This window comes from Pezoporus wallicus, unplaced genomic scaffold (assembly GCF_028554395.1).
Source record: "Pezoporus wallicus isolate ANWC-B61680 ecotype Strahan unplaced genomic scaffold, APGP_CSIRO_Pwel_v1 contig_14547, whole genome shotgun sequence".
In the NCBI taxonomy this organism is placed as follows: domain Eukaryota; kingdom Metazoa; phylum Chordata; class Aves; order Psittaciformes; family Psittacidae; genus Pezoporus; species Pezoporus wallicus.
In genome coordinates, this window is record NW_026639781.1 from 142,318 (window position 1) to 166,029 (window position 23,712).

Below are 23,712 nucleotides of genomic sequence, written 5' to 3' on the forward strand. Positions count from 1 at the left end.
GTGTGCAAACGGTTTGGGTTAAGCATTATCTATTGGGTCACCCCATGATGATGGTTTTCTGCTTTTCCACTTCTGGTCTTTCGTGTTTGATGGAAAACTGCTTGTGAGGAAGAAAACGGATTATTTGAAGTCAGGCACCTGTGACTTGATCTGATTTTGCCCCATTTCAAGCCATTTGGGATGCAAAGAGGGATGAACTGGGCTTTGGGAGTGCTACGGTGGTGTATGTTTTTCCATGGGGTGATTAGCCAACGATAATGGGAATGATCTGCAGCCAATACCCCTTCACACCATGGCTTTGATAATGGGAATGTGGATGGGAGGAGGTTTTGCTCTCCAAGCAATATGGGAAATCTCTCTCCTTGCCCAGAGAAGCTGTGGCTGCCCCATCCCTGGCAGTGTTCAAGGCCAGGTTGGACACAGGGCCTTGGAGCAAGCTGCTCTAGTGGAAGAGGTCCCTGCTCATGGCAGGGGTTGGAACTGGATGAGCTTTAAGGTCCCTTCAGCCCAAACCACTCTGGGATTCTATGATGATGGCTTTGCAATAGGGACTGCAGGATGCAGCTCAGGTGGGAGCTGGGATGCTGAGGGATGACGATGCTCTTGGGGTGAGAACTCTCATCCTTTGCCGCCCAAGTTAACTTAATTTAGCTCCCAGCAAGCATTTTCCAGCACCAGGGATGATGCAAGATCTGGGTTTTAGGGACTAGCTGAGATCCTGAATACATTACATAGAGTTTTCCCACCTACAAGGAAAAATCAGGTTATTGCAGGCTTAATGGGAACTTACTCCCCCAACTTGCTTTGCTGAGGAGCATCCCCCCAGTTTGGGATTTGCCCCATTTTGGGAAGCACTCAGCTCCTCTCAAAGGGCAGGGAGGGAGCTCTGTGCTGTTTTTTCCCCGTTTCCTCATTAATCTTGATTACAGAGCCCTTGTGCCCGACTTAATTTTCTTGTAGATGCCTATCAGTCATGTAGCTGGGAATCTTTCAAAAGCTAATGAGGAATCGCATCCTCGCCACGGTATTACTTGGATAATTAGTACACGGGCTGCTTCTGGAAAGGTCAGGAAAGAGGAGCTGAGAAATTTAGCCTTTTGGAGCCTTTTTTTGGACCAAATCAGGGTCAATGAGGACGGATGGAGGAGACTTGCCTGCAATACCCTGCCCTGGATTTAAGCTGCTCCCAAAGGATGTCAGGGATGAGATTTTGGACCTAGTTTTCCAGCTGGATCCGTTCCCTCGCAAGGATGGGAAGGACGGGGGGGATGACAGCTCCATCCCAGAATAGTGAGATTTTTAGGGTATGATGCCTAAAGGAAGTGATCCAAATGGGATGTGGTTGCAGGAAAACCCCTATTTATTAAAGGTATATGGAATAACCACCCTCATGGGCTGGATGGCTGCGTTTGGCTGGGAAAGGAGCATCACTCCCCATCGGCTCAGCTCATTTCAAGCCTTTCCAGGGGATGGAAACCCCAGGGGCTGTCAAGCGAGTGGCTTTTACCAGCCGCTGTATTCACACGGAATTAAAACCCAGGCGAAACCCAACTGAGCCAGACACCGCAATACAAACAGCAATATTCTTATCCAACCATTTACATCCCTTACTGTCTCCTTCAATGTCCTGACATCCGGCTGATGGCCCGGGCGCTGCTCGCTGGGTTTCCCTGCACTCAAATACTGAATCCGGAGGCTGCCAAAGACACTTTGCCGGGGGAAAACAAGCCCTGCTCTAAATGTTTCGGGATATTCAGTTTATGCTTCTCCCACTGGGTCAAGGCTTTTGCTCCGGGGGAAGGTTGTGCAGTGAAAAGGCAGAGCTGGAGAAGCGAGGGGCTGAAAAGCAGCTTGAAAAGGCATGGGGTTTGGTTTTGATTTATTCTTATGTTAGAATCATAGAATCATGGAGTGGAAGGGACCTTAAAGCTCCTCCAGCTCCAAGCGCTGCCACGGGCAGGGACCCCTTCCACTAGAGCAGCTTGCTCCAAGCCCCTGTGTCCAACCTGGCCTTGAACACTGCCAGGGATGGGGCAGCCATCCCTGAAGGTTTCTGCCTTTACTTCCATGCCAGCAGCCCTTTTATTCTTGCAAGGAGGTATCTCAGAGTGTAACTATTAAACCACCTCCTTCTTTGGACAACCCTTCTCCACTTCCCACCCTTTTTTGCACGTTACCCATGGGTTACTGCATCCCAGGGTGGAAAACATTGTTCTGAAACCTTTTGTCTGAGTAGACGTTTACATTTAGAAGTACAAAAGGAAATTAGAAACTGTTTGGTGCTGTAGACTGAGATGAGCTCTGAGGCAGAAGCTCTTCCCTGTGAGGGTGCTGAGGCGCTGGCACAGGGTGCCCAGAGAAGCTGTGGCTGCCCCATCCCTGGCAGTGTTCAAGGCCAGGTTGGACACAGGGGCTTGGAGCAAGCTGCTCTAGTGGAAGGGGTCCCTGCCTGTGGCAGGGGCTGGAGCTGGAGGAGCTTTAAGGTCCCTTCAACCCAAACCAGGCTGGGATTCTGTGATTCTATGATTCCAGCTTGCTGGGGATGGGAATAGAAAAGGGGATGAGCGATGGAGCCAGGGTTTGCAGCTCAGCACGGGGAATAAAACCCCCATCTCAGTGGAGACATCTCGCAGCAGAGGCTCTTACAGGAGCTGACAGCACCATTTGGGTCATGCGCGGGCTGTTAACCCACAGACCGGCCCTAAAACAGCAGCACGCTTGGCTTGGCTGAACTCGGTTTTACCTCGGGGCCACCTATTTAGGCTGAAGCTCTCTTAGGATGTGTGGGGATATGTTCCGCCTACCCCTGTTCATTGCATTCCCAGGAGAGTAAAGAAAAGGCACCGTCTCTCAGGGGGTCCATCAAATCCACGCTCAGATAAAGTGAGATTTGATTTCCAGACATCTCCGTGCAAGAATGAACTGCGGCTTTTCCCAGCGGATAAAAGGCAGGGAGAGAAGGGAGAGAAAATCCAGCTCACTCGAAGGAAATTCAGCACCTAATTGGTTTTATTTAATATTTGATGGACTGATCTGTGCAGAACCCGACTGCTTGCAGGGTGGTTATTTAAGAAACAAGCTTAACCCACCAGTTTTAGCAGATTGGTGTCTCCGGTTGTGCTTCAATCACAGCACAGGGACTGTTCCCCATCCTCATCCCAAGGAAACCTTTTGCTCCGGTGCTTCTTTTGGGCATATCTAAGCCCCAAAAGATGATTCTGGCTTCTTTGGGATGGATTATTTTGCATGGGGCTGGCTTTGTGCGGCTGGAGATGCGGAGGCTTTGTGTGATTTTGGGAAGCAGTAGGGTTAAGCTGGGCTTGAGGACTGTAAGAAAAGGTGTTGGGGAGACAGAGTGACCATATGGGACATGGGAAAATCAAAAGCAAATTGCAAAAAAAAAGTTGATTAACAAAGAAAAGAGTTGTGTTCTTTAGGAAGTGCTGCTTCTAAGGTGGAATAGGAACAGAAAGGGGCATCCATCCTCGAGGAAAAGCTTCCTCCAGCCCCCTAATCCCTTCTGCCGTGGCTGCTTGCAAGTCCTATCCCTCTCCCTCCCTACCTGGGCTCTTCATAAATAATAGTCACATCTCCCCCTATGTCCAGGAACTAATTGGATCTGGGGAGTTGCTTGAAAACAAGGTCGTCTGAGCAGCAGGACAATGGAGGGATGCGCATCCCTGGCCAGTGTGTTGGTCTGGGGGTCTGAATGGCTCCAGGGCTGGATCCTGCTGCTGTGGGGCTGCAGAGAGAGGGGGATTGCTGAAGGAAAAGAGACAAGTGGAAACTGCTGCCCCAGGGCTACTGGTGCCTGTAGCCCTCATCCCTCCCCATGCTGGACCACACATCCCTGCCTGCACCCCACAACCCTGCCTGCATCTCTTCCCATCCTGAACACATCCCTGCCTGCATCCTGTCCCCATTCCTGTATCCCTCTCCCTGCCTTCACCCCACATTCCTGCCTGCATCCAGCATCCTTCCTAAGCCCCATCCCCCGGACAGTGCCCCCCCCCCCCCCCGTTCCTGCACCCCCTCCCTAAACTGCACACATCCTCCTGCACCCCACGCCCCCCATACAGTACCCCCCCCACCCCGTCACCCCCAATACACCACGCACCCCCCACATACACTGCACAGCTCCTCCTGCACCCCCTTCCGAGCCGTGCACCGCATTCTCCGCCTCGCACCCCCGTACACCCCACACCCCCTCCATTCACTGCCTTAACCTCCCCGACACCGTTCTGCCTCCTCCCCCTACCGTGCATCCCTTTCTCCACCCCTCATCCCCCCTCGCATCCCCTTCTCCTTTGACCCCCCCACTTTGCGAACCCCTCCTTTCATCCTTCTCTCCTTGGACACTCTCCAGAGACCGCTCCATTCCTATCTTCTCCCCTTGCATTACCCCCTTTGCTTCCCCCACTTCCCTCCCTCCTCCTCGCTCCCCCCCCCCCCACTTCCTTGCTTCCTCCCCCTTTTGCGACCCCTCCACTTCACTCCCCCCATCCTCCTCCCCTTCCCCCCCCCTTTGCATTCTCCCCCTTGTACCCCCCCTCTTTACGACCCTCTCCCCCCTTACCCCGCGCTCCCTTCCATCGCTCCCGCCCCTCCAGCACCTCCCGGGGGCCGGGCCGGGGCGGGCTCAGCCGCCGGGGCGGGGTGGGGGGGGGACGGGGCCGGCCGCAGCTCGCTCCGCTCCCGCTCCAATAAATCGGCTTAAGGGCGGCAGCGCGGCCGAGACGCGCACACACGGAGCCGGCCCGAGCCGCGCCGAGCCCCCGCCGCGATGCCCGCCTGCCCCCCGGGCAGGGGGCTGGGGGGCCGGTGAGCCCCATGGGGCTGCCCCCCCCGCGGGCATCATGCGGACCATGAGCCCCTTGTGCCTGCTGCTCTGGGACATCCTCGACGTGGCGCTGGGTGAGTGTCACCCCCCCCCCTCGCCGCGCACAGGGAGACCCCCTTCGGCCGCTGAAGTAAAGGGGTGCTCAGCTGCACCCCGATAAACGCGTGGGGTCTGCACCCCCCGAGGGTCGGGGGGTGATGGGGGGCTATAGAGGCTATAGGGAGGGTGGGCAGCCACCCCGTTTGGAGGTAATAGCGCACCCGTTAATAGGGCACTGGGTTTGGAGCAGCTGGTGGGGCACTTGTTAATGGGGCGCCCCTTTTGGACCTGTTAATGGGGCACCCCCCCTCTAAGGACGCTGGTGTTGGACCTGCTAATGAGGCAGTGGTTAATAGAGGACCCCTTAATAGGGCACCTGCTTTGGGAAGGGGTGCTGGGGGACAGGGTGAGGAGATAAGGGGATGCTCATCCCTCGTACCTTGAGCCAGCGTCATAGTGGGGGGGCATCGGTATCACCCTTCCCTGCTGCTCCATACCGCGGCTCTGAGTCCCAGCTCTGCTACTGATCACTCCATACAGGAAGGGTTCTGTGTCCTGGGGACCCCCATGAGATACAGCTTTAATTTGGGGGACGGAAAGGGAGGGATTGCAGCACTCAGGGGCACCCCAACCTCTTGGCCGTGCCCCAAACCCCATAGGTAGGATGGAGGGAAAAGCAGTCCTCGAATTCCCACTGTCCGAGGGGTTTACAGCTGGCTGAGCACCTAAATGAACATCTTGTGTCCCCAGGTTGCCCCACAAAGGTTTTAATAAGAGCCCCCCCACCTCCCCATCCCCAAAAATGGGGGCCCCAGGAGGCAGAAATTAACAGGGCAGGAAACTTTCCCTTCCTCGCATCCCGCAGGCTGTGGTGTGGCAGCAACTGAATTTCTTGTGCATTGAAGGCAATTTCCCTGCTCTTTCCACTTATCCCCTGCATGTGCCCCCCCCCCCCCCCCCCCCGCAGCATCACTTGCTGTTGGGTCTCAGGTGGCTGCTCTGTAATGAGCACAGCGAGCCCGGCTGCTCTCCGGGGGCGGAGAGGCTCCGGGTGCCGGAGGGATGAGCAGGACCTGCTCGGTATCCCCTCTGTTTTGGGTTAATAATATACTTTTTCCTCTCCGGAAAGCCGCCGTCAGCTGCTGCAGAGCACAGGGAGGGGGAGCAGCAGCCACGCTCTGCAGGGCTGAGCAGGGAGAGGGTCACACAATGGACCCAATTCTTTCCCAGCATCTCCAAACCCATCCCTCAAGGACCACGGACCATTGAGTTAGCCAGATCCCCACTTAGATTTGGCTGAATCAGGGGTGGGAAGGCACCCTGCATCCTCTGCATCCCTCTTTGATGGGTTTTATGTGCTGCCAGGCTGCGGCTGATGCTCTTTTTCCTCTTCCGTGCATCCTGAGCATCCCACTGGCATCGTGCTGCCGAACACACGGTCCATAATAAAACCTGTGTGGCTTGGGGTGGGGGGAACAGCAAATCCAGTCCTGCCTCCCTCCTGGATCTCCGCTCCACCTCCACCATGCTTTTATGGTCTCAGGTAGACGATTGTCATGGAGCAAGGCGTCCCTCCGGCTTCTCCCCATCCATCACTGGTGCATGGATCATTTTTCCTCATTTTCTCCCCTTTTTATCACTGTAAACTGGGTGATTGCTCTTCTGCTGCTGGTTTGTGAGGGCGGGCACGGCTAAATCTGTGCATGCAATGTGTATATAGGGGGGAAATAAGAGATAAAAGTTGCTTTGTGCTGGATCTAGAGGAAACCGGTGGCCCTGGGGGGGTCGTGGGTTATGAAGTGATGTGGGAGGAGGGTCTCATGGGCAGGTTCAATGGGCAGCGCTTGTGTTTGGACATCCACGAGCCAAGTTTTGGCTCTTAAAATTGTGCTGGAACTTTGCTGCTTTCCCGTATCCTGAGGATCAGCTGCGTTAAGTGTCTCCCAGTGCTGGGCAGAGAAATGCTGTCCCGAAAAAGAGCCGATTTGTGCTCTGCTTTTCCAGGAAACATCTAAAAAACCCTTGTTAGAGCCTGGGTTTGGGGTGGGTGCTCCCACCCCGACACCTCCCTTTGCTCGGGGCAGCAGGAGGCTGCGGAAGCCGAGCGCTGCTCCCGATATTCAGTGGGCAGATGGCTTTTCTGTGGCTGACAGCATCTTTGGCTGGAGCTGCAGTGTTGTAGCAGCAAGGGAGGATGTGCCCAAGGAGGTCCTTCCATTCCTTATCCCAGCACCTTCCTTTCAAGGGATGGAGCAGGATCCGGGTGGGAAGACGCAGCCGGAAGATGTGCTCTTCCCTGCAAGAGCATTTGCCCTCAGCATCTTCCCTATGTCTCCAAAAGCATTTTTAAGGGGGAATCTTGCCTGGTTTTACTGTCACCATATATATTGCTTGTCCGGAAGCTGCCCCAACGCTGCTGCATCCCGAAGACCTGCTTACAGCACAGGGGAAAGCATTACAAGTGCTTCCCATCCTGCAAAGCATCTGTACCTTCATGTGGGAGCCTTTTGGGGCTTTCCATCCATCTCCCCATAATGAAAAACCCTTTTCTTTACCCGAAGGGAGCTGCTTGCTTCCTCAGTGCGCAGTAGGTCGGCTGGATCCTTACGGACGTGTTATACATCCCCCCGGGGAGCATCACCCCTTGTAATACAGCTTTTTGCTTTTCCTTATAACAAGCTCAATCTCTTCCCTTGGCCAGAAAACGTTGCCTAAGGCAGGGCTAAGTGGGTTAAGGAACCATCAAGATGAGAAAATCAGGGCATGTGGAGGAGGCAAGTGGCTGGACCATGGATAATGATGGAGCTGTAGCCTCGGGGCCCCCCCTTCCCTGGGTTTGGAAAGCTGGGAAGCCCCATCTGCAAGCAGAGCGATGGTTTGTTGGCATGGCTGAAACCAGGGCTGGCTGATGAGCCGGCGCTCAGCTTGTCACCTGAAATATGCTTCCCATAAAGGGTTCGTCGGGGTTTGTTTTACAGCAGTGTAAAATCAGAGCCGTGTTCTGCAAGCGTGGAAGGGAGGGCTAAATGTGCTGTGTTTTGATCTCAATGAGATATTCCTGTCCTCGTCCTCCGAGGGCTTTGCTTTAGCTTCTGTATTCCCCCCCCACGGCACCTCCTACGATGGGAATATTCAAGTGTAGCTCCTTATTTGAAGCTGCTTTGGGGTTTGCTGGGCTTCGCCCCAAAAGGGCAGCTTGGCTGGGGCTGGGCTTTGCAGGGATGTGCCCATGGGGATATCCTTGTGCTGCTTCTCCAAGCCAGCTCCTTCTCCAAAAACCGGCTTGGAAAAATCCCTTTGCAGTCATTGCTTTTATCAGCAAGCTGGATTTTTACCCCCTCTTCATTCCCAGAAATCCCCCAAAGCTTTTCCTTACAGGGATTTTCCCAGCTTACATGCAAGGCTGCTCCTCGCAAGCCTGGAAAAGCTCATTTTCCTCCTTTCCATAGGAAAATAATGGTGTGTGGCTTTTACCAGGGTGATGGGAGCCACTTGCTTGTGTCTCTGTTGAGCTCAGCTGGAGAAAAGAGGGATTTGGTGGGAATTCGTGTGTTTGGGGGCAGTGAGGGGAAAGGAGGAGCACCCTCTTTGCCATGGAAGCAAACCCTGCTTAATTCACCTGCAGATGCACGGCACTGACCTGAAAACCCATCCCACGCTCCCTCCATCCCTCCCTACTCGTGCTTTTCCCTGGCAAATCTTACATTCAGCTTTAGGGTCAAGCTCTTTCCCACTCTTTCCATGAGTTCTGCACTTCAGTGCAGGATCTTCCCTTCACCTGGTAACATGCATCATCGGGGGCTTATTAATAAGCATCACTGGGAGATACTCCAGGCTTCATTTCTCCATGGAAACCCTCACACATGAATTCATGGCAGGTCCTTGGCTGCCCCTGAGCACTCCTGAAGCTCCTTCATGTGTCAGAGCTCAGATTTGGGGTATTTACCCCCCAGATTCACTTGCTGCAGCAAGTATTTGGTATTATTAACACCCCCGCTAAAAAAATAAGCGTAGGGATACTGTAGGGTTTGGGATGTTGGTCCTAAAATATGGAAGATTTGGTTTTAGGAGCCTTAAGCTAAACAGCTTCTGCTATATGCAGTGTGCTAAGTGCTCTATACAATGTGCTATATGCTAAATGCAACGTGCTAAATGCAGTGTGATACTTGCTAAATGCAAGGTGCTGTATGCAATATGCTAAACAGATCACAGCCCTCCTATATGCCCTGGAGCTTCTCTGATGCCTCCAAGCACTCCCAGGCAAGGTCCGCCCTTAGCGTTGCATCCAGGCTTGAGCAATGTGGAAATGCAGCTCAGCTCCTTTCATGGGTGGGTTTTGTGGAGCATCCAGACATGATGCTAACCATGTTCTCACCAGCCTCCCCTTCCCATGGAGGTGTTTTGGGGCTTCACATGCTCCATCTGCTTTCTCTTTTCTGGTTGTCTTGGTAGAAATGGTCTTTTCTGTCTGAAAAGCCTGGACTGGGACTGTTTGACCCGCTGTCGCTTTGCTCTTTTCCCCAAGTGCTTCAGGATCTGCCAAGGAAAAGCTCTCCACCGTGTTGGGATAAGAGCAGGTTTTATTGAATCCAGATGCACGGATGGCTTCAGAATTAGGCTGAGACAGGGGCAAGGATCATGCTAGGGGAAACGCCTTCCAGTGAGGTGGTGATGGAGCCAGTGCCTCACCCTGGCAAGGATGGAGATGGCCAGGACCTGTCTGGGGCCATGTACAGGGAGGACAAAGCATCAGCCCTTTGGGACCCAATGGTGATGAGATTTCCTCAGTGCTTTGGCTTTTCTCCCCTATCTTCTAAGAGAAAACCTTGATTTCAGTGCCACCAAGCCAGGCTCTTTGCTCAGACATCAGCAGAGAGGGAAAGGCAGGGAAGGAGCCCCCAGATCCCTATTTGTCGGAGGCAGGAGGTGCAGCTCTCGCCTTGCGAACTTCTCTGCTCATAAATCCTGCTGCAAAGAGCCGAGCGGGGAGGATGCAGCTGATGTGGCTGGTTTTGTTCCCTTGCCAAACTGCTCTCTTTGCCCTTTTGTTTGCTTTCTGCCGAGGCACTTGGAGTACTGATGGGCTTGTTTATAACTAATGACTGGTGCTCACATTATCTCTCCGCAGCATTATCTCCTTCCCACTTTTCCCCTCTCCTTCCTAAAATAAGCCGTCAATCACAGACTTGTTTTCAGCGCTTTGGGGACTGGGTTTACCGTAAGTGCCAAGGGCAGGCAGGCTCATAGCAAAGTGCGGGGACAATAATCCACCGCTGTGAATGCCCCTATGGATTTACCACGTCAAATTAGGTTTTTAGGGTCTGCAAAGCCATTTGGGAGGAGAGAAGGTGCGGGTGCTGCTTGTTTCCACTCTCAGCTGGCTGAGAAATGGGGTTCATCCCCTCTAAACACTGCATCAGAGCCCTCCTGATGTGCTTGTCTGGTGGGGGGACTTCAAGTCCTTTTGGGATGACTCCTTGCTGTGTCCCTGTGATCTTACAGGGTTGTCAATGGGGGTATGTGTGTGTTTGCGGCAGAAGCCAGCGCTGGAACTGGTTCTTTGAAATGCAATTAGTGCTTGTATTAGCTAGAAGCAAAACTATCATTAATAGGGTCTTGCCAGCCCCAGCAAGGGAGGTTTGAAGCGGGGAAGGAGGTTTTTTCCAGCACTGGGTTGAATCCACAGCAACGCTCTGCCTGAGGCCTCCAAAGAGGTTTGGGGAACATCAGGAAAACCCACATTGCCCAGCAGAGGGATGCTGCAACCCAATGGGAAGGGGCTGTGGGGGTGGAAATGTGGCATTGCCAAGCCCTTCCCAGTCTCCAGACCACACATTTTGTCCCTTCTGGTGCTGGAAGCACATCCCCATCTGCAAAATCCTTCTTGGCTGGAAGAGTGGATGTCTCAGAGGCACTGCAAAATGGAGCAGGGGAGGCAGGGATTTAGCTCATCTCCTGCCCAAACCTCTGTCTAATTTCCCATTTATATAATGCCTTCAACAATATACTTTGGAGGGGAGGGTGAAGGGGATTAGCAGTGGTTATTTCAGCCCTGCTCCTCCTTCCTGGGCTTGTAGATAAATCCTGATGCTGCATCCTATCGGGCCAGGACAGGGGAAAATGAGAGCTGGAGAGCTCTCCGTAGGGACTCACCTGCTTTGCATGTGTATTTGTACCTATTGGTTTCTTTGCCAAGGAATCTGCAGCCACGGGGATGGGCTGGAGTGATGCAGAGATGCTCTGTGATGGGGTTTTGTTCTCCCCAGGGGAACAAAATGATGGGTGAGATGCAGGGTGACAGGGGGGACATGGTGGGTGGCACTTGGGTTCACCTCTAGGCGGTCTATCACCCATGGAAATGCTTTTGGGAGGGATGGGTTTCATGGGTAACCCTGGGTTTGCTGATAGCAACATTGCTTTTGATGGTGCTTGTGCATCCCCAGGGTTTTTCTCTTGTTGCTGATCATACTTGAAAAGAGGAAGATGAAGAAAGGGGCAATTTTGGCTGCTGGTTGTCATCATCACGGGTGCCAAGTGATGGGTTTAGGAACCGCTGGCTCCTTGCTGGGGGACTGAGATGGACCATAACAGCAGGAGCACCTTCTTCATCACGAGTGAGCTGTTGGCTATGTCTTTACTTCTACAAACTAGTCTGGAAGGGCATTTTGGTGGCCAAGTGGTTTAGATTTCCATCCCAGCTCTACAACTCTAGAGAGTGAGTTTCAGAGCTTGGCTCTAAGTCATGCTTAGGAAGATTTCCATCCAGAAATCAGGCAGTCCTCTATGTACTGTGATCTGAGGTACCTCTCCTGCTCCATCAAGCATCTTTCTTGTAGTTTTAAGCCCAGGAAAGCCCTTTTCCCTGCAGATTTAGCTTCTGCACAAGCTGTCAGGAGGGGGGAACCACATGCACAGGCTTTGCCATCCCACTCCTATGCCCTGCTTTCAGCACCGAAAGCGTCCCAAGAGCTTGTGGTTGAATCTGTCTGGTTTCCTTGCTTTTTCTCCTAAAGATATACCTGCCAAGTTGTATTGCAGAAGGATGTGGTGACTCAGAGCAGGGTGGGAGGATTTTGGCACCCCAAAATACATACAGCCAGCTGCTGGGGAGCAGGGGTTTTTCCATGGAGGACGGATAACGGACTAGGTCTGCTGATGGAGAAGCACCATGTAGCGGGTAGATGCTGCTCCAGAAAGGGTGCAGAAGATGTATCACCACCAGGAGGAAGGTTGGGTGATAACGCTGCTGGTTTGGTTTCCAGACAGACCATCGTTCATGGAGGAAAACCCTCTCTGCTCGCATCATCCTCCCCTTGCAACTTGATAATGAGATGTTTTCTGTAAGTGCTTTCTGAGGTGCCTCTTTCTCGTCTCGATTTGTGTCTTCCTGCATTATTATGCTATTAGAGGAGGGAAGCCCTTTGCAAGCAGTTGATGTGTGCAAACTGGCTGGAGATAGTTGGGTTTCCTCCTGACGGGGAGTGAATTTACACCGCTGTAATTATAGCAGCGGCGTGGGAGTGGAGTGATGCTCGAGGAAGCGCAGGCGAGCCCCATTTCCAAATTAAACCCTTCTGCTCTTAGAAATGTGTCTTTTAGTTCTGTTGTCGCTTGGTTTTGGGGCAGGAAAACCGTATCTGGGTGACTTCCTGGTGGGAAATGATTTGGAGGGAGCAGGAGTTGGGCACTTGGATGTTAAAGGATGCTTGTGCCTCTGTGTTTGTTTGCATGGACCCCCCTCCTCTGCCTCCTGATCTGCTAAAAGCTCCCTGCCGCGAGAAAACAAGCCAACTCTTTAAAATGGAAAGGGCTTATTTAAACAATGTTATCTCTCTGGTGAAGGGAGAGAGCATATTGAATGGTTATATTTAGTGCCGGGTGTAGGACAAAGCAGATGCAGAGAGATTTTTAACGCGGGGATGTTAATCACGCCACACCGCCCCGGAGATGTGTGTGTATATATATATATTTATATATGCAACACACACTTGCTCAGACACCCGTGTACTACTCACTGAGGGTGAGGATGGGAGCTGAACAGCCCTTCCTGATTTGCTTGTTGACCTTTTTTCACCCTGGAAAGCCCATCCTGGCAGGGCAAAGTGATGCAGCTCTGGGAGCTGGGGGCCCCTTGAAGGGATGTGACTTGGTCTACGGGGATGTGCACAGCCCGTTGTCCCTTCTGCCCCCCAAAATGGGATGGGGATGGGAAAGAGAGCACTTAAAGGCTTGCAAATGGGCTGTTTAACAACCCAGCAGTGCTCTCCCCACAGCAAGCCGTGAGGAAAGCCTACTGCATTACCCAGCCTCTATTACCCACCCTCACGGGAGCACTGAATTAAAGGAAATATTTTATGATCCCATGCTTCATTATGTTTTATTAAAAGCAGAGCATCGGCCTCCCCTGCCACATTCATCAGAGCAGAGGCTCTGTTGGCCTTTTTTTTCCCTCCCTCCTAAGCTCTTTCTGCTGTCGCTGTTGCTCCCAAAGCATCTGACTGCTTGGGTTGGTTGTAGGGCTGGTCCAGGGTCTCCCGGCGCAGGAGGATAATAAGCAGTGGGGTGAAAAATGTGGCTGTTGGTTTTATCTAAGGATGCTCCGTATCTGAACAGGCTCGGGGATGTGAAATGCTGCGGGAAAAGGGATGGATGCAGGAAAGTGGAGTCACGGGGAGGTATCACCCCATGGAGGTGTTTGAGTCACGGATGGAGCTGAGCACATCCCCATGAAAAGATGCTCAGAAAAGCCTCCCCCTGTTTTTCTTCTTTGCTCCATCTCAGGGTGATCAAGCCTGGCATGGAATGGCTCCATTTTGGGGGAAAGACCCCCCAAAAAAGCCAAGAACCTCTCTGCAGAGGGTTTGGAGTTTGCTATATAACCATATATAGAAATTATATATATATATATATATATATATATAACCTTTGAGATCAGCAACAAAAAGCCAGACAAATATTGATAGCTGGGCAGATCTGGAAGCAATTGGGAGACAGAAAGGTATTAATTAGCAGTGATTTCTCAATGGTGCAGAGATGGATAGGGATTAAGGTAAGAGCCATGTGCATCCTCTCCGTGAGAGCGGAGGAGTAGTGGTAAATCAGCGTCATGAATCAGGGCTGTAAGAGGGAGATATTCTTTAATCTTATTAGCAGCACGGCATTACTGGGACACCAAAGGGATTATTAATCACAGAGTGTAAATCGGGGTAAAGAGGGTAGCTTCAAATTAGCAATCCTGCTCTGGACAGCGAGAGGGGTAGCAGGGATGGAGGAGAAAAGGCAGTGGGGTGAAGGCTGAGTCAGGTACCAAGGGAAAGGGAAAAAAGCCCATGCCAGGGGATGAGGGTGAGGTTGGGATGTGGCTGCCCCTTACCTTGGCCAAATTGGTGCCCAGTGCCAAAGCCCAGAGCTGGAAAATCGCTGTAAATTGTGTCCGTTACAGGGTATGCAGGTGTCTGTTTTATCAACCCGACTGTGTGTCTGTCCCTCCATCCTGTCCTCTCATTCCTTCACCCTTCCCTCCACCCATCCCTCTGTTGCTACCCCCATCCCTCTATTCTTTCCTCTATCCTCTTTCTCCATCCCTCCCTTTCTTCATCCATCCATCCATCCAATCGTCCATCCATCCATCCTTTCATCCCCATCCATCCATCACTTCTTCCATCTCTCCCTCCCTCTCTCCCTCTCTGTCCTCCATCCACCCCTATCTTAACCCCCCCCATTCCTCCCTCTCTTCATCCCTCTCTCCATCCTTCTTGCATTCCTCAGAGTCCTTCTCTGTCCCTCTCTCTTCCTCTCTCCATCCTTTCCTTCATCCCTTCATTCCTCCCTTAATCCCTCCCTCTATTTTGCCATCCCTCCCTCTGTTGCTCCTTCCATCTCTCTCCCTCCATCCTTCTCCCCACCCATCCCTCCCTCCCTTAATCCCTCTCTCTATTCCTCTATCCCTCCCTTTTTCCATCCCTCCTTCTGTCACTCCTTACATCCTTTACCCCATGTACGACGAGCAGAAGACACCAGCTGCCTCTGGAGAGCTCCCGATGGGAACACAGTGGGTTTTGCAGCACTGGAGCAAAGAAGCACTGTGGCTTTGCTGCTTTTTAGCACTTAGCTAAGGACGGTGCCAGTCTGGCTACCCCAGGCTCCCCCAGGGTTTTTGGGGGTAAAAAGCTGTGTTTCACACCTTAAATCGCAAAAAAAAGAGTGGATTTTGTGGCATTTGGGACTTCTGCCCAGCACCAGGCTTTATCTTCTGCCTTCCTCTGCCTGAGGTTGTGCCTTTGGAGAAGTTGTGCAGAAGGAGGATGTTAATACTAATACTAATCCTTTTCCAGTTACACGGAATCGATGGTGTGGGAAGAGCTGGCTCATGGCAGACACCCAGGGAGGGAGGGGAAGGATCGATGGCTGCCTCATTTGTCACCCATCAGAAATGAGGGATAATTGAATTTCCTGCAACTAGAGAAATAAGTAAGAGAATTCATCATCTGGGTCATGGTCAACAGCTGCCTCGACCACATTGGCACAGCCAAACCCTGCTGGGGCCTTGCTGGGACTCTTAACTTAGTGGGAAACCTGATGGTGGCATCTAAACCTAAACCCTCATTGGTGAAATCAGTTTTCCCTCTTCTGCCCTTTCTGAGCTGTTGTATCAGCAACAAAAGCTGGAAGAGAGGAGGTTTAGGGAGGATTGTGGTGTTTCAGGTGGGAAAATTCAGAACTATGCTTATTTGTTGGAGTAGCATCCCTAAGAACCCCTTGCTCTTACTCCAGGATGGCATTTTGCATCTCAGATGGGTTTGGAAAGGGGCTCACTTTCCTCTTTGCAAGTGGGGAAATGGAGGCACGGAGCAGGACTTGCTCCAAAAGCATCCTTTGAGCAGCTTCCTGCTGCTTCCAGCATTGCTAATTACCCCTGCCTTGGATTATACTCTAGATTAACACCACAAGCCTGGTTTCATACAATGAGCTGCTGCGGTTGTAATCCTCACCCTGAGGGCTCAAAGCAGCAGCAAAACCATCGGCTGCTGCCGGCAAAACCATTCCCAGGTCCTCCAAGAAGTGGATCCGGCTCTGCCAGGGGTTCAGGCATCTTTTATCGCAGGTTCTAACATCTGTATCTAACCCATCTGCTCCAGTGTGGGGCTCTGACAAACCAGGCTGCCTACACGTAATTGCCTTTTCACTCCTGAATTACATCTAAGGGATGGGTTTTGCTCACTGGTGCTTTCAGCTCTGGCTGGACACAAGATCCTTGATCCCAGGTGAGGTTTTCCGTAATCCCCTGTGCCTGGGGGAAGCATCCAGATGTTGCATCTTCCAACCCTGACCCTTCTGTGATCTTCCTGATGCCAACATGGGTAGACATGCCAGAAGGGACCCAGCTAATGGGGAATCTCTCCTGTGTCAGGATAGAAAGCTGAGCCTGCTGCTGGAAGTGTGGTGTGGGTAAGAAGCACATTTCCAGTCCTTTGCAGCGGAGGATTATGATGTGGTATCTCCTTCTCCTGCCACACTTAATTCTGGATTAAACGCTGCATCTGCGTGGGGAGGATTTTCCTGGGCAGTAAGTGGAGCTGAGCAGATCCCACTGCCCTCACTGTGATGCTGCTTGCTTAAAAGTACTGGAAAAGCAAAGGGATATGAATTGATGAACCAGATTGCAAGGAACCCGGACATCCCGGTCCTGAGCATTATTCCACATCGTAGCCAGGCATCAGGGAGGCATCTATTGCAAGGTTTGTAGGGAGATTCTGCATCATCCCAGAGGCATTGCATTGAACTTGGTGGCAGGTGATTGTTGCTGCTCAGCAAAAGGGGGATTGTAGGAAAATTCCTTGTCTGGTGAGCTTGGGATTTGCTGGAGAAAGAGAAAATCCTGCTGCAAGACTTTGTGGGAATACTTGTAATTGCCGAGCTTGGAGGAGTGGTTCAGAGTGCAGCATGGGGGAGAGCTGGTCAATGGGGTGAAATAAGGATGACTTGGGGGGGTTTTAGCAGGTCCTGAGGTTAAGTGGGATCTGCAATGAGGCATTAGTAGGCAAAGGAGAAAGCAAATCTCTCCTGGGAGTTATTAGCAGAAGTGGCACACAGGGGGGAATTATTGCTCTGTACTCGAGGCCGGGGGGTGGCAGCAGTTTTGGGTGGAAAAACTTTAAGGAAAATCCATTTGCCACAGAGGAAATCTGCAGGAGAGTGAGAAATCCTGCGGGAGCTGGGTTTGCTTCATTAGGGAAGGGAAAAGAGGGGGTGAAAAGGAAGGGATGTGTACTTAGAGCTGGTGCAACACAGCCTGCACGGGTGGCATCTCCTTTGCTCCTTGTTTAGCCAAAATCTGTTGTCTTTAGTTCATGGGTTGGAAGAAAAATTGGGGCGCAATTTGTTTAAAAGACTCTGCCTTGAATAGCTGTGGGCTTTTCAAGCAGCATTGCAGGCAGTCAGCCCCTATTTGCATACATGCAAATGAAGAGCACCGTCTCCATTTAAAAAATGGGGCATCTGAGGCCCAGGTTGACCCGGGCACGATTTGAGCTTCATTTTGGCACCAGCAGCTGCTCACACAGCTGAGGAGAGGCCAAGAGGTGCTGGCAAAGGCATTGAATCAGTGATGCCATTGGGTTTTCAAGGTAATTTGGCTCTGCTGCACCCAGCTTCCTTCCTCTCCTGGAACAAGACATCATTTAGGACCCTAAAACCCGCCCAAACTAGGCACCCAGGATGGCCAAATCCTTAAATAACCTGGAAATGGGGATAAAGGAACAAGAGCGATGAGCACCATAACGATGACAAACATCCTCCCCTTCCAAAACCCAAACCCAATGACCCATCACAGGTCGTGGCCACCCATTTTATCAGCCATAAACCACAGCTGGGTGCTTCAGTGCTGCACTAAAGCACTACATTTTAATGGCTGTATCAGTAGGGTGAAGATGTGGTAGTAAAATAGACTCACTCCCCCCCCTTAAGCATCATTAGGAGGTGGAGGTGTGTGTTGTAAGCTGTTGGGGATGCGCTGAGCACGCCAGCTGAGTGGGGAGGAGATAGTATAAATAAAGTTTTACTGTGCTAGAGTAAATGCTGCTAAACATACTTCACGTCTGCGTGGTGGTGGGAGATAAATATTCAATCTATAATTTATGTACATGGCTTCCCAGCCTGTGCAGGGTTTGGGAGCAGCTAATAAAATGCAATATATCAAGAAGACTTCTCGATGCAGCAAGTGCAACCCTGCTGATAATCTGCGTGGGGTTGCAAGACCCATCTTCTTCATGTTGGCTGCTTCTTCTGGAGTTGATTTATAGGGCTTGGATGGATGTTTCCCAAGTGGCTCTTGGGTTTGGTTGGGTCTCTGGGCTTTCTTCATGGGTGTTTTCATGGTTGGGTCTCTGGTTTTTCTGCAGGGACTCTTCATCAGGGACTGTAGTGATAGGACAAGGGGTGCTGGGTTCAAACTGAAACAGGGGAAGTTCAGGTTGGAGACAAGGCAGAAGCTCTTCCCTGTGAGGGTGCTGAGGCGCTGGCACAGGGTGCCCAGAGAAGCTGTGGCTGCCCCATCCCTGGCAGTGTTCAAGGCCAGGTTGGACACAGGGGCTTGGAGCAAGCTGCTCTAGTGGAAGGGGTCCCTGCCTGTGGCAGGGGTTGGAGCTGGATGAGCTTCAAGGTCCCTTCCAACCCAAACCATTCCATGATTGTATGTGTATGTAGAGAAATGCTCATCTAACGCTCTTCACCCTTGGGGGTGCTGAAGTATTACCCAAATGGAAAATATTTCCCATTCATCCCAGTAAGGTACCCTCAAAATCCTCCTGCTCCCTGTTATCCACTGCCTCTGCTTCCCTTCAGATGTCCTTATTCTTGCATTTGCCCCCAAAATGGCACTTCACCATCTCTCATGTTGTAGTCGGTGGGTTTGGCTTTGCAGTGGCTTGCGTCTCTAGGGTGGGCAGCATGTGGACCTTGGCTTCATGTCTTACACCACCAACATTGTGCCTCAGAGTTTGCCTCTGGGACACCACCTGACTTTTAGGTTGAGGGATCCATTGAGAATCAAAATGATGCATCCAAGGTCATCCGGAGTGTTTGTAGCAGGGCAGGGGCTTGCTCCAGATGAATGCTTCAACTGTTTTGCCTCAGAACTTCCATCTTTTTACTGGAACAACCGATTTCCCAAGGCTATCAGGCAAATGCCTTGACGGAAATGTAGTACAAGCACTAACTTGGTGCTGTGAGTAAAAGAATCCAAGCTAGAAATGGGCTTTCTCATCCTGTGCTCCGGTGAGCTGGAACAGCCTTGCCGATGAGCCTTCACTTAGGAAAGGCGTGATGAAGATGTTAAAGCAGGGTTTTGTTCCAGTCCGTGCCCAAGCCACGTACCTCATACAGATGGCTCTATCCACCATGGATTTGTTTGTCATGAGACGTGCACCAAAGGTGGCAACAAGCTTGTAGAAAGCTGGTGTTTCCATCTATTTTATTAGCCAGCCCTTGGTGATGGATAGAGCTGGGGCTTGAGTAGTTGATAGAAACAAATAAGAGAGGGGAAGGGGGAGATGGAGATGAGCAATGGAGAGAGAGAAGGAGACACTGCAGCACCCCAAGGCTCCCACAACCCAAAGGATGCATTGCGTTTGCATGCCCAAAGTGGTCCAAACTCTCCCTTTCTGTGTCTGAGGTCATTTACCATGCCAAGGTTGTGCTGATGTGCCGGAAAACCCTACCGAGCTGAAGCATTTGAAACATGGTTTTAGCCCAGCATGATCCATTTTGAGCCTGGGTCTTTGTTTCTCTGCAGCTTACGATGTTACTGCACCATACCAGTGCTTAGCTAGAGGCACTGGTATATAAGAGCCAATCTCTGCCCTTAAGAATATCAAGCTGACTCTAGTGTTCATAATGAGGACAAAACTAGTGTAAGAATTGATTTTTCTGAAGGTGTATTGACAGATCTCTTTGGGAAGCCCTTACTTGATTGCTCGGTGTTGAAGATGCTCTCTGTGATACTAAGACTGCTGCATACAAGTGGTGTTGAGTACCATGGCACGGCGCAAAATCAGGCATCATTTCTTTCTCTTTCCGACTAGGATACTTTTTCTAGGAGAAATCTGGGATTTAAGGAGGAAAGGAAAGCTGTGGACAGTGTCCAAAAGTCCAATATCAATTGGGTTTTGGCACCAGCACTGAAATAATTGGGATTTGGGTTTGGTTTTTGCATTGGTGATAAAATCTGATGAGTAGATCTTTATTGTTTTGTTGTTTTGACCCATTTTGATTATGAAATCCTAACTGAAGCAGACCCCTTATGGCCTGTCTGTCCCCAGGAGCCCCTATGAAGTGGTTTTCTCAGTTCATCTTGATTTAAAGGGGGTCAAAAGGCCAAACCAGCCCTGCTCAATCAATGCATTGATTAGAATTATTGACTTACATTACAAGGAGCTAACATGACATGAGATGCATCCGTAGGACCTGTCAGGCTCAGTGCACCTATTGCATCCTACTTAGGCAAAGAAAAATGGACTAAAGCATATCCTATACATATTCCCTTTATATTCTATACATCTTCTCTGCATTACCTAAGGACCTAGGGGCTGGTTTGGTCCAGCAACCCCCCATCAAGCACAATCAGAGCTACAGCTGTGAAGTGTTTCCTCCCACTTATGCAAATGGCTGAGGTAAGAGGCATCTAATGAAATGTTTGTACTTTAATACACCACCATGTGAAGGAAGATGAATTTTAATTATGGGCTCTTAATTGTTTGGTCGGCCTGTTAATATCCTATTTACACAGTATTAATACAATTTGCTCTCTGCCAGCAGGGCTCTTCCTCACAGCGGGTGATGTTGTTTCAGTGGGTTTACTTCACGGACCAGCTCCATTATGCAAAAGCCAATGTGATTTTGGGATGGGCAGTGATGGGCTGCAGGATGCTCAGCTCTGCTGGAGCTCAGCTTTTGGATTGCTTGAAGGAAAAGCTAAAAATCCAAAGAAAACTGAAGCAGTTTATGCCTTTACAAACACGAACAGGCTCCCCGCAACCCATTTTTGATCCCCTTTGCAAAAGGACTGTGCCCTTTGGAAGCACGATGCTGAGTCCATCTGTCACATCCTATTCCACTCGCTGTTGTTAAACCTGTGTTAAAACACTTACTCCATCATTTACAAAAAACATAAATAAATCAGTGCGGCAGCTTTCTAGGAGGAAAAGCTCCAGATTCAGCAAAATTTGGCCACTCCAAACTGGGGCAGATGCGAATCCTTCACTGGTTCTTACCCCTTGCAGGCCTCCTGGGTTAGCAAGGACAGACAGCAGCACATTATCATTGTAAATCGACGTGGAATATCATAAATAAGGCATCGGCGGAGCTTGGCAGGGAGGGAGAAGGCATTTGTGGTGCTCCCAGGAACGGGAGCAACTGCTGGTGTTTAATCTTTAATGAACAAGATGTTGCAAAGTGCTGCGAGTCAAAGCGCGTTTGCTTAATGCTCCTCACGCCTCGTGCAGCGGGTGACATCCCTGTTTGCAAGGCTCCACTCGTGGCCATGAGCCCTTGCACACTGGTGGCTTCCCCTTGTGCTGGCCATCGCCTTCCTGTGGTTATGGATGGGGAGCTGGATCACTCCCTGCTGTTTTGGGGTGTGATTTGTGAGCATCACAGCTGGCTCTTTTGCAAGGGGCAAAGTGCCTCTTCAAGCAGCAAATGCCTTAAATCCTAGAGAACAATCAACTCTGCACTAATTAGGGAGCTCCTGGTCCCTTTTTCCCCCCTCCCTCCTTGTATTTGCACCCCAAAATACCATTGTGGGCTTGGCAAAGTGACTGCCGGAAGGCTGGGGAGAAATTGGTGTGAATTATGTATGAGCCCTGCTAATCACAGGCTGATTAAAATGATGATGTGTTAATATTATCTCTCCCTGTCGCCTCTGCCGAGAGGGATGTGTTGGCACCTGATGGATGGGGGGGACACGGTGGGGGCAGATGGGGCAGCTGCATCCCCACGTGTCCTCTTCTCTGGCTCCATCCCAAGGTGTTGCTCTGCTCTGATCCCTGGAAACACCTTTTCTGCTCCAAATGACCAGCACCAAATGCAAGGATGGGGATGGGTTAAAGGCTGGGGATATGTCCCAAGTGGCTACAGTCCATCGGTGGTTTGAGGTTGGCTTTTTGGGAAGTGCTGGGAGGTGAGAAATCAGGGAACAGGAGAGATTCTGAAAATCCAAAGGAGCGTGAGCAGCAGCTCAGGGAGGGGATCCTGCCCCTCTGCTGTGCTCTGGGGAGACCCCCCCTGCAGCCCTGATCCAGCTCTGGGGCAGCAGCACAAGAGGGACCTGGAGCTGCTGGAGCGAGGCCAGAGGAGGCCATGGAGATGCTGCGAGGGCTGGAGCAGCTCTGCTCTGGAGCCAGGCTGAGAGAGCTGGGCTGGGGCAGCCTGGAGAAGACTCCTGAAGGGGAGACCTGAGAGCAGCTCCAGTGCCTGAAGGGGCTGCAGGAAAGCTGGAGAGGGGCTTGGGACAAGGGATGTAGGGACAGGCCAAGGGGAATGGCTTTAACCTGCCAGAGGGGAGACTGAGATGAGCTCTTAGGCAGAAGCTCTTCCCTGTGAGGGTGCTGAGGCGCTGGCACAGGGTGCCCAGAGAAGCTGTGGCTGCCCCATCCCTGGCAGTGTTCAAGGCCAGGTTGGACACAGGGGCTTGGAGCAAGCTGCTCTAGTGGAAGGTGTCTCTGCCCATGGACAGGAGCTGGGTGAGCTTTAAGGTCCCTTCCAACCCAAACCATTCCATGATTCTATGTAGGTTAAAAAATACCAGGCACATGGGGAAGATGCAGAGGGGTTGCTTTGTGGTGCTGGGAGACACCCAAAGGCTCCTTCACCCCGAGGTTTCCAAGGGCACCCACGCGTGCTGTAGTGGCTTGTGCTTGAGTGCTTGCAACCCACCCACTCAGCCACTCTCTCATTCCCCTTCCTTAACAGGACAGGGGGGACCTCAGCCTATTTGGGATGCTCCCATGGGGCAGAAACAGGGCTTTCTGCCAGTGCCTTGGTGGAAGCATCCGTTTGCATCCTCCGCTTGCGTGGCCGGGGTGAAACCTGCCCCCTCCTTCGCAGCTATTCTGTGATTGAAAGCACTGAGCATGTTTCAATGTGCTCTTTTTATTAATGTGTCACTCCTGATTTAAAAGGACATTTCATTTATCTCTCCCTTCCCCCTCCCCTCCTTTATTTCCACCCCCCTTTAAAGTGGATGTCGCAAGAATTCCCACCGCTCACTAGCAAAAATACTCTTCTTTCCCCAGGGATGAGATCTAATCAGAGGGCTGGATTTCCATAGGGCTGAATCTAATCCGAGGGTGGCCTGGCATAGCTTGCACTAAGGAATATGTCTCATTTCAAAAGAGCAAAGGGGAAGGAGAGGAGCCTCGGGGTTCAAAGCTGCTTTTGGGATGCTGATAACACAGAGGATGATGGAGACGGTGGGTTGGGCTCTTCCATTGGAGGTGCAAATCTGACGCTCAGCCCTGTTTAAATAGGACTTAAAAGTCAGTAATAATTGTCACTGCTGGTTTCTTCTTCACAGTAAATCCAAAAAGGGACCAAAGTAGGGGTTTTGAGGACTGGTGACACTTTGCCATCCTCTGCTGTAGGAAAACAAAGGGAAGGGAGGGGATGAGGGATGAGATTCAGGGTATGAGGGATGAGATACGCACATCAGCCACAGCAAAACAGCAGGTTTGGGACAGCTCCATCTGGATTCCTGTGTTATTTTTCAGTACCTGGCTTTATTTTCACTGCTTTTCCCTCTCCCTTACACACATCCTTAGCATTTATGGGGCTGGCTC

At 51.3% G+C, this 23,712-nt stretch overlaps 1 protein-coding gene across 1 annotated transcript in view; it reads left to right on the forward strand.

Moving 5' to 3' along the window:
* Positions 1-4,765: 4,765 nt before the first annotated feature.
* Positions 4,766-23,712, forward strand: part of IGSF21 (immunoglobin superfamily member 21) — a 39,960-nt gene continuing 21,013 nt past the window's right edge. Inside the window, exon 1 of the mRNA XM_057416264.1 lies at positions 4,766-4,914. Within this exon, the coding sequence (XP_057272247.1) occupies positions 4,857-4,914 (58 nt within the window). The 5' untranslated portion in view covers positions 4,766-4,856. The remainder of the gene's footprint in view (positions 4,915-23,712) is intronic.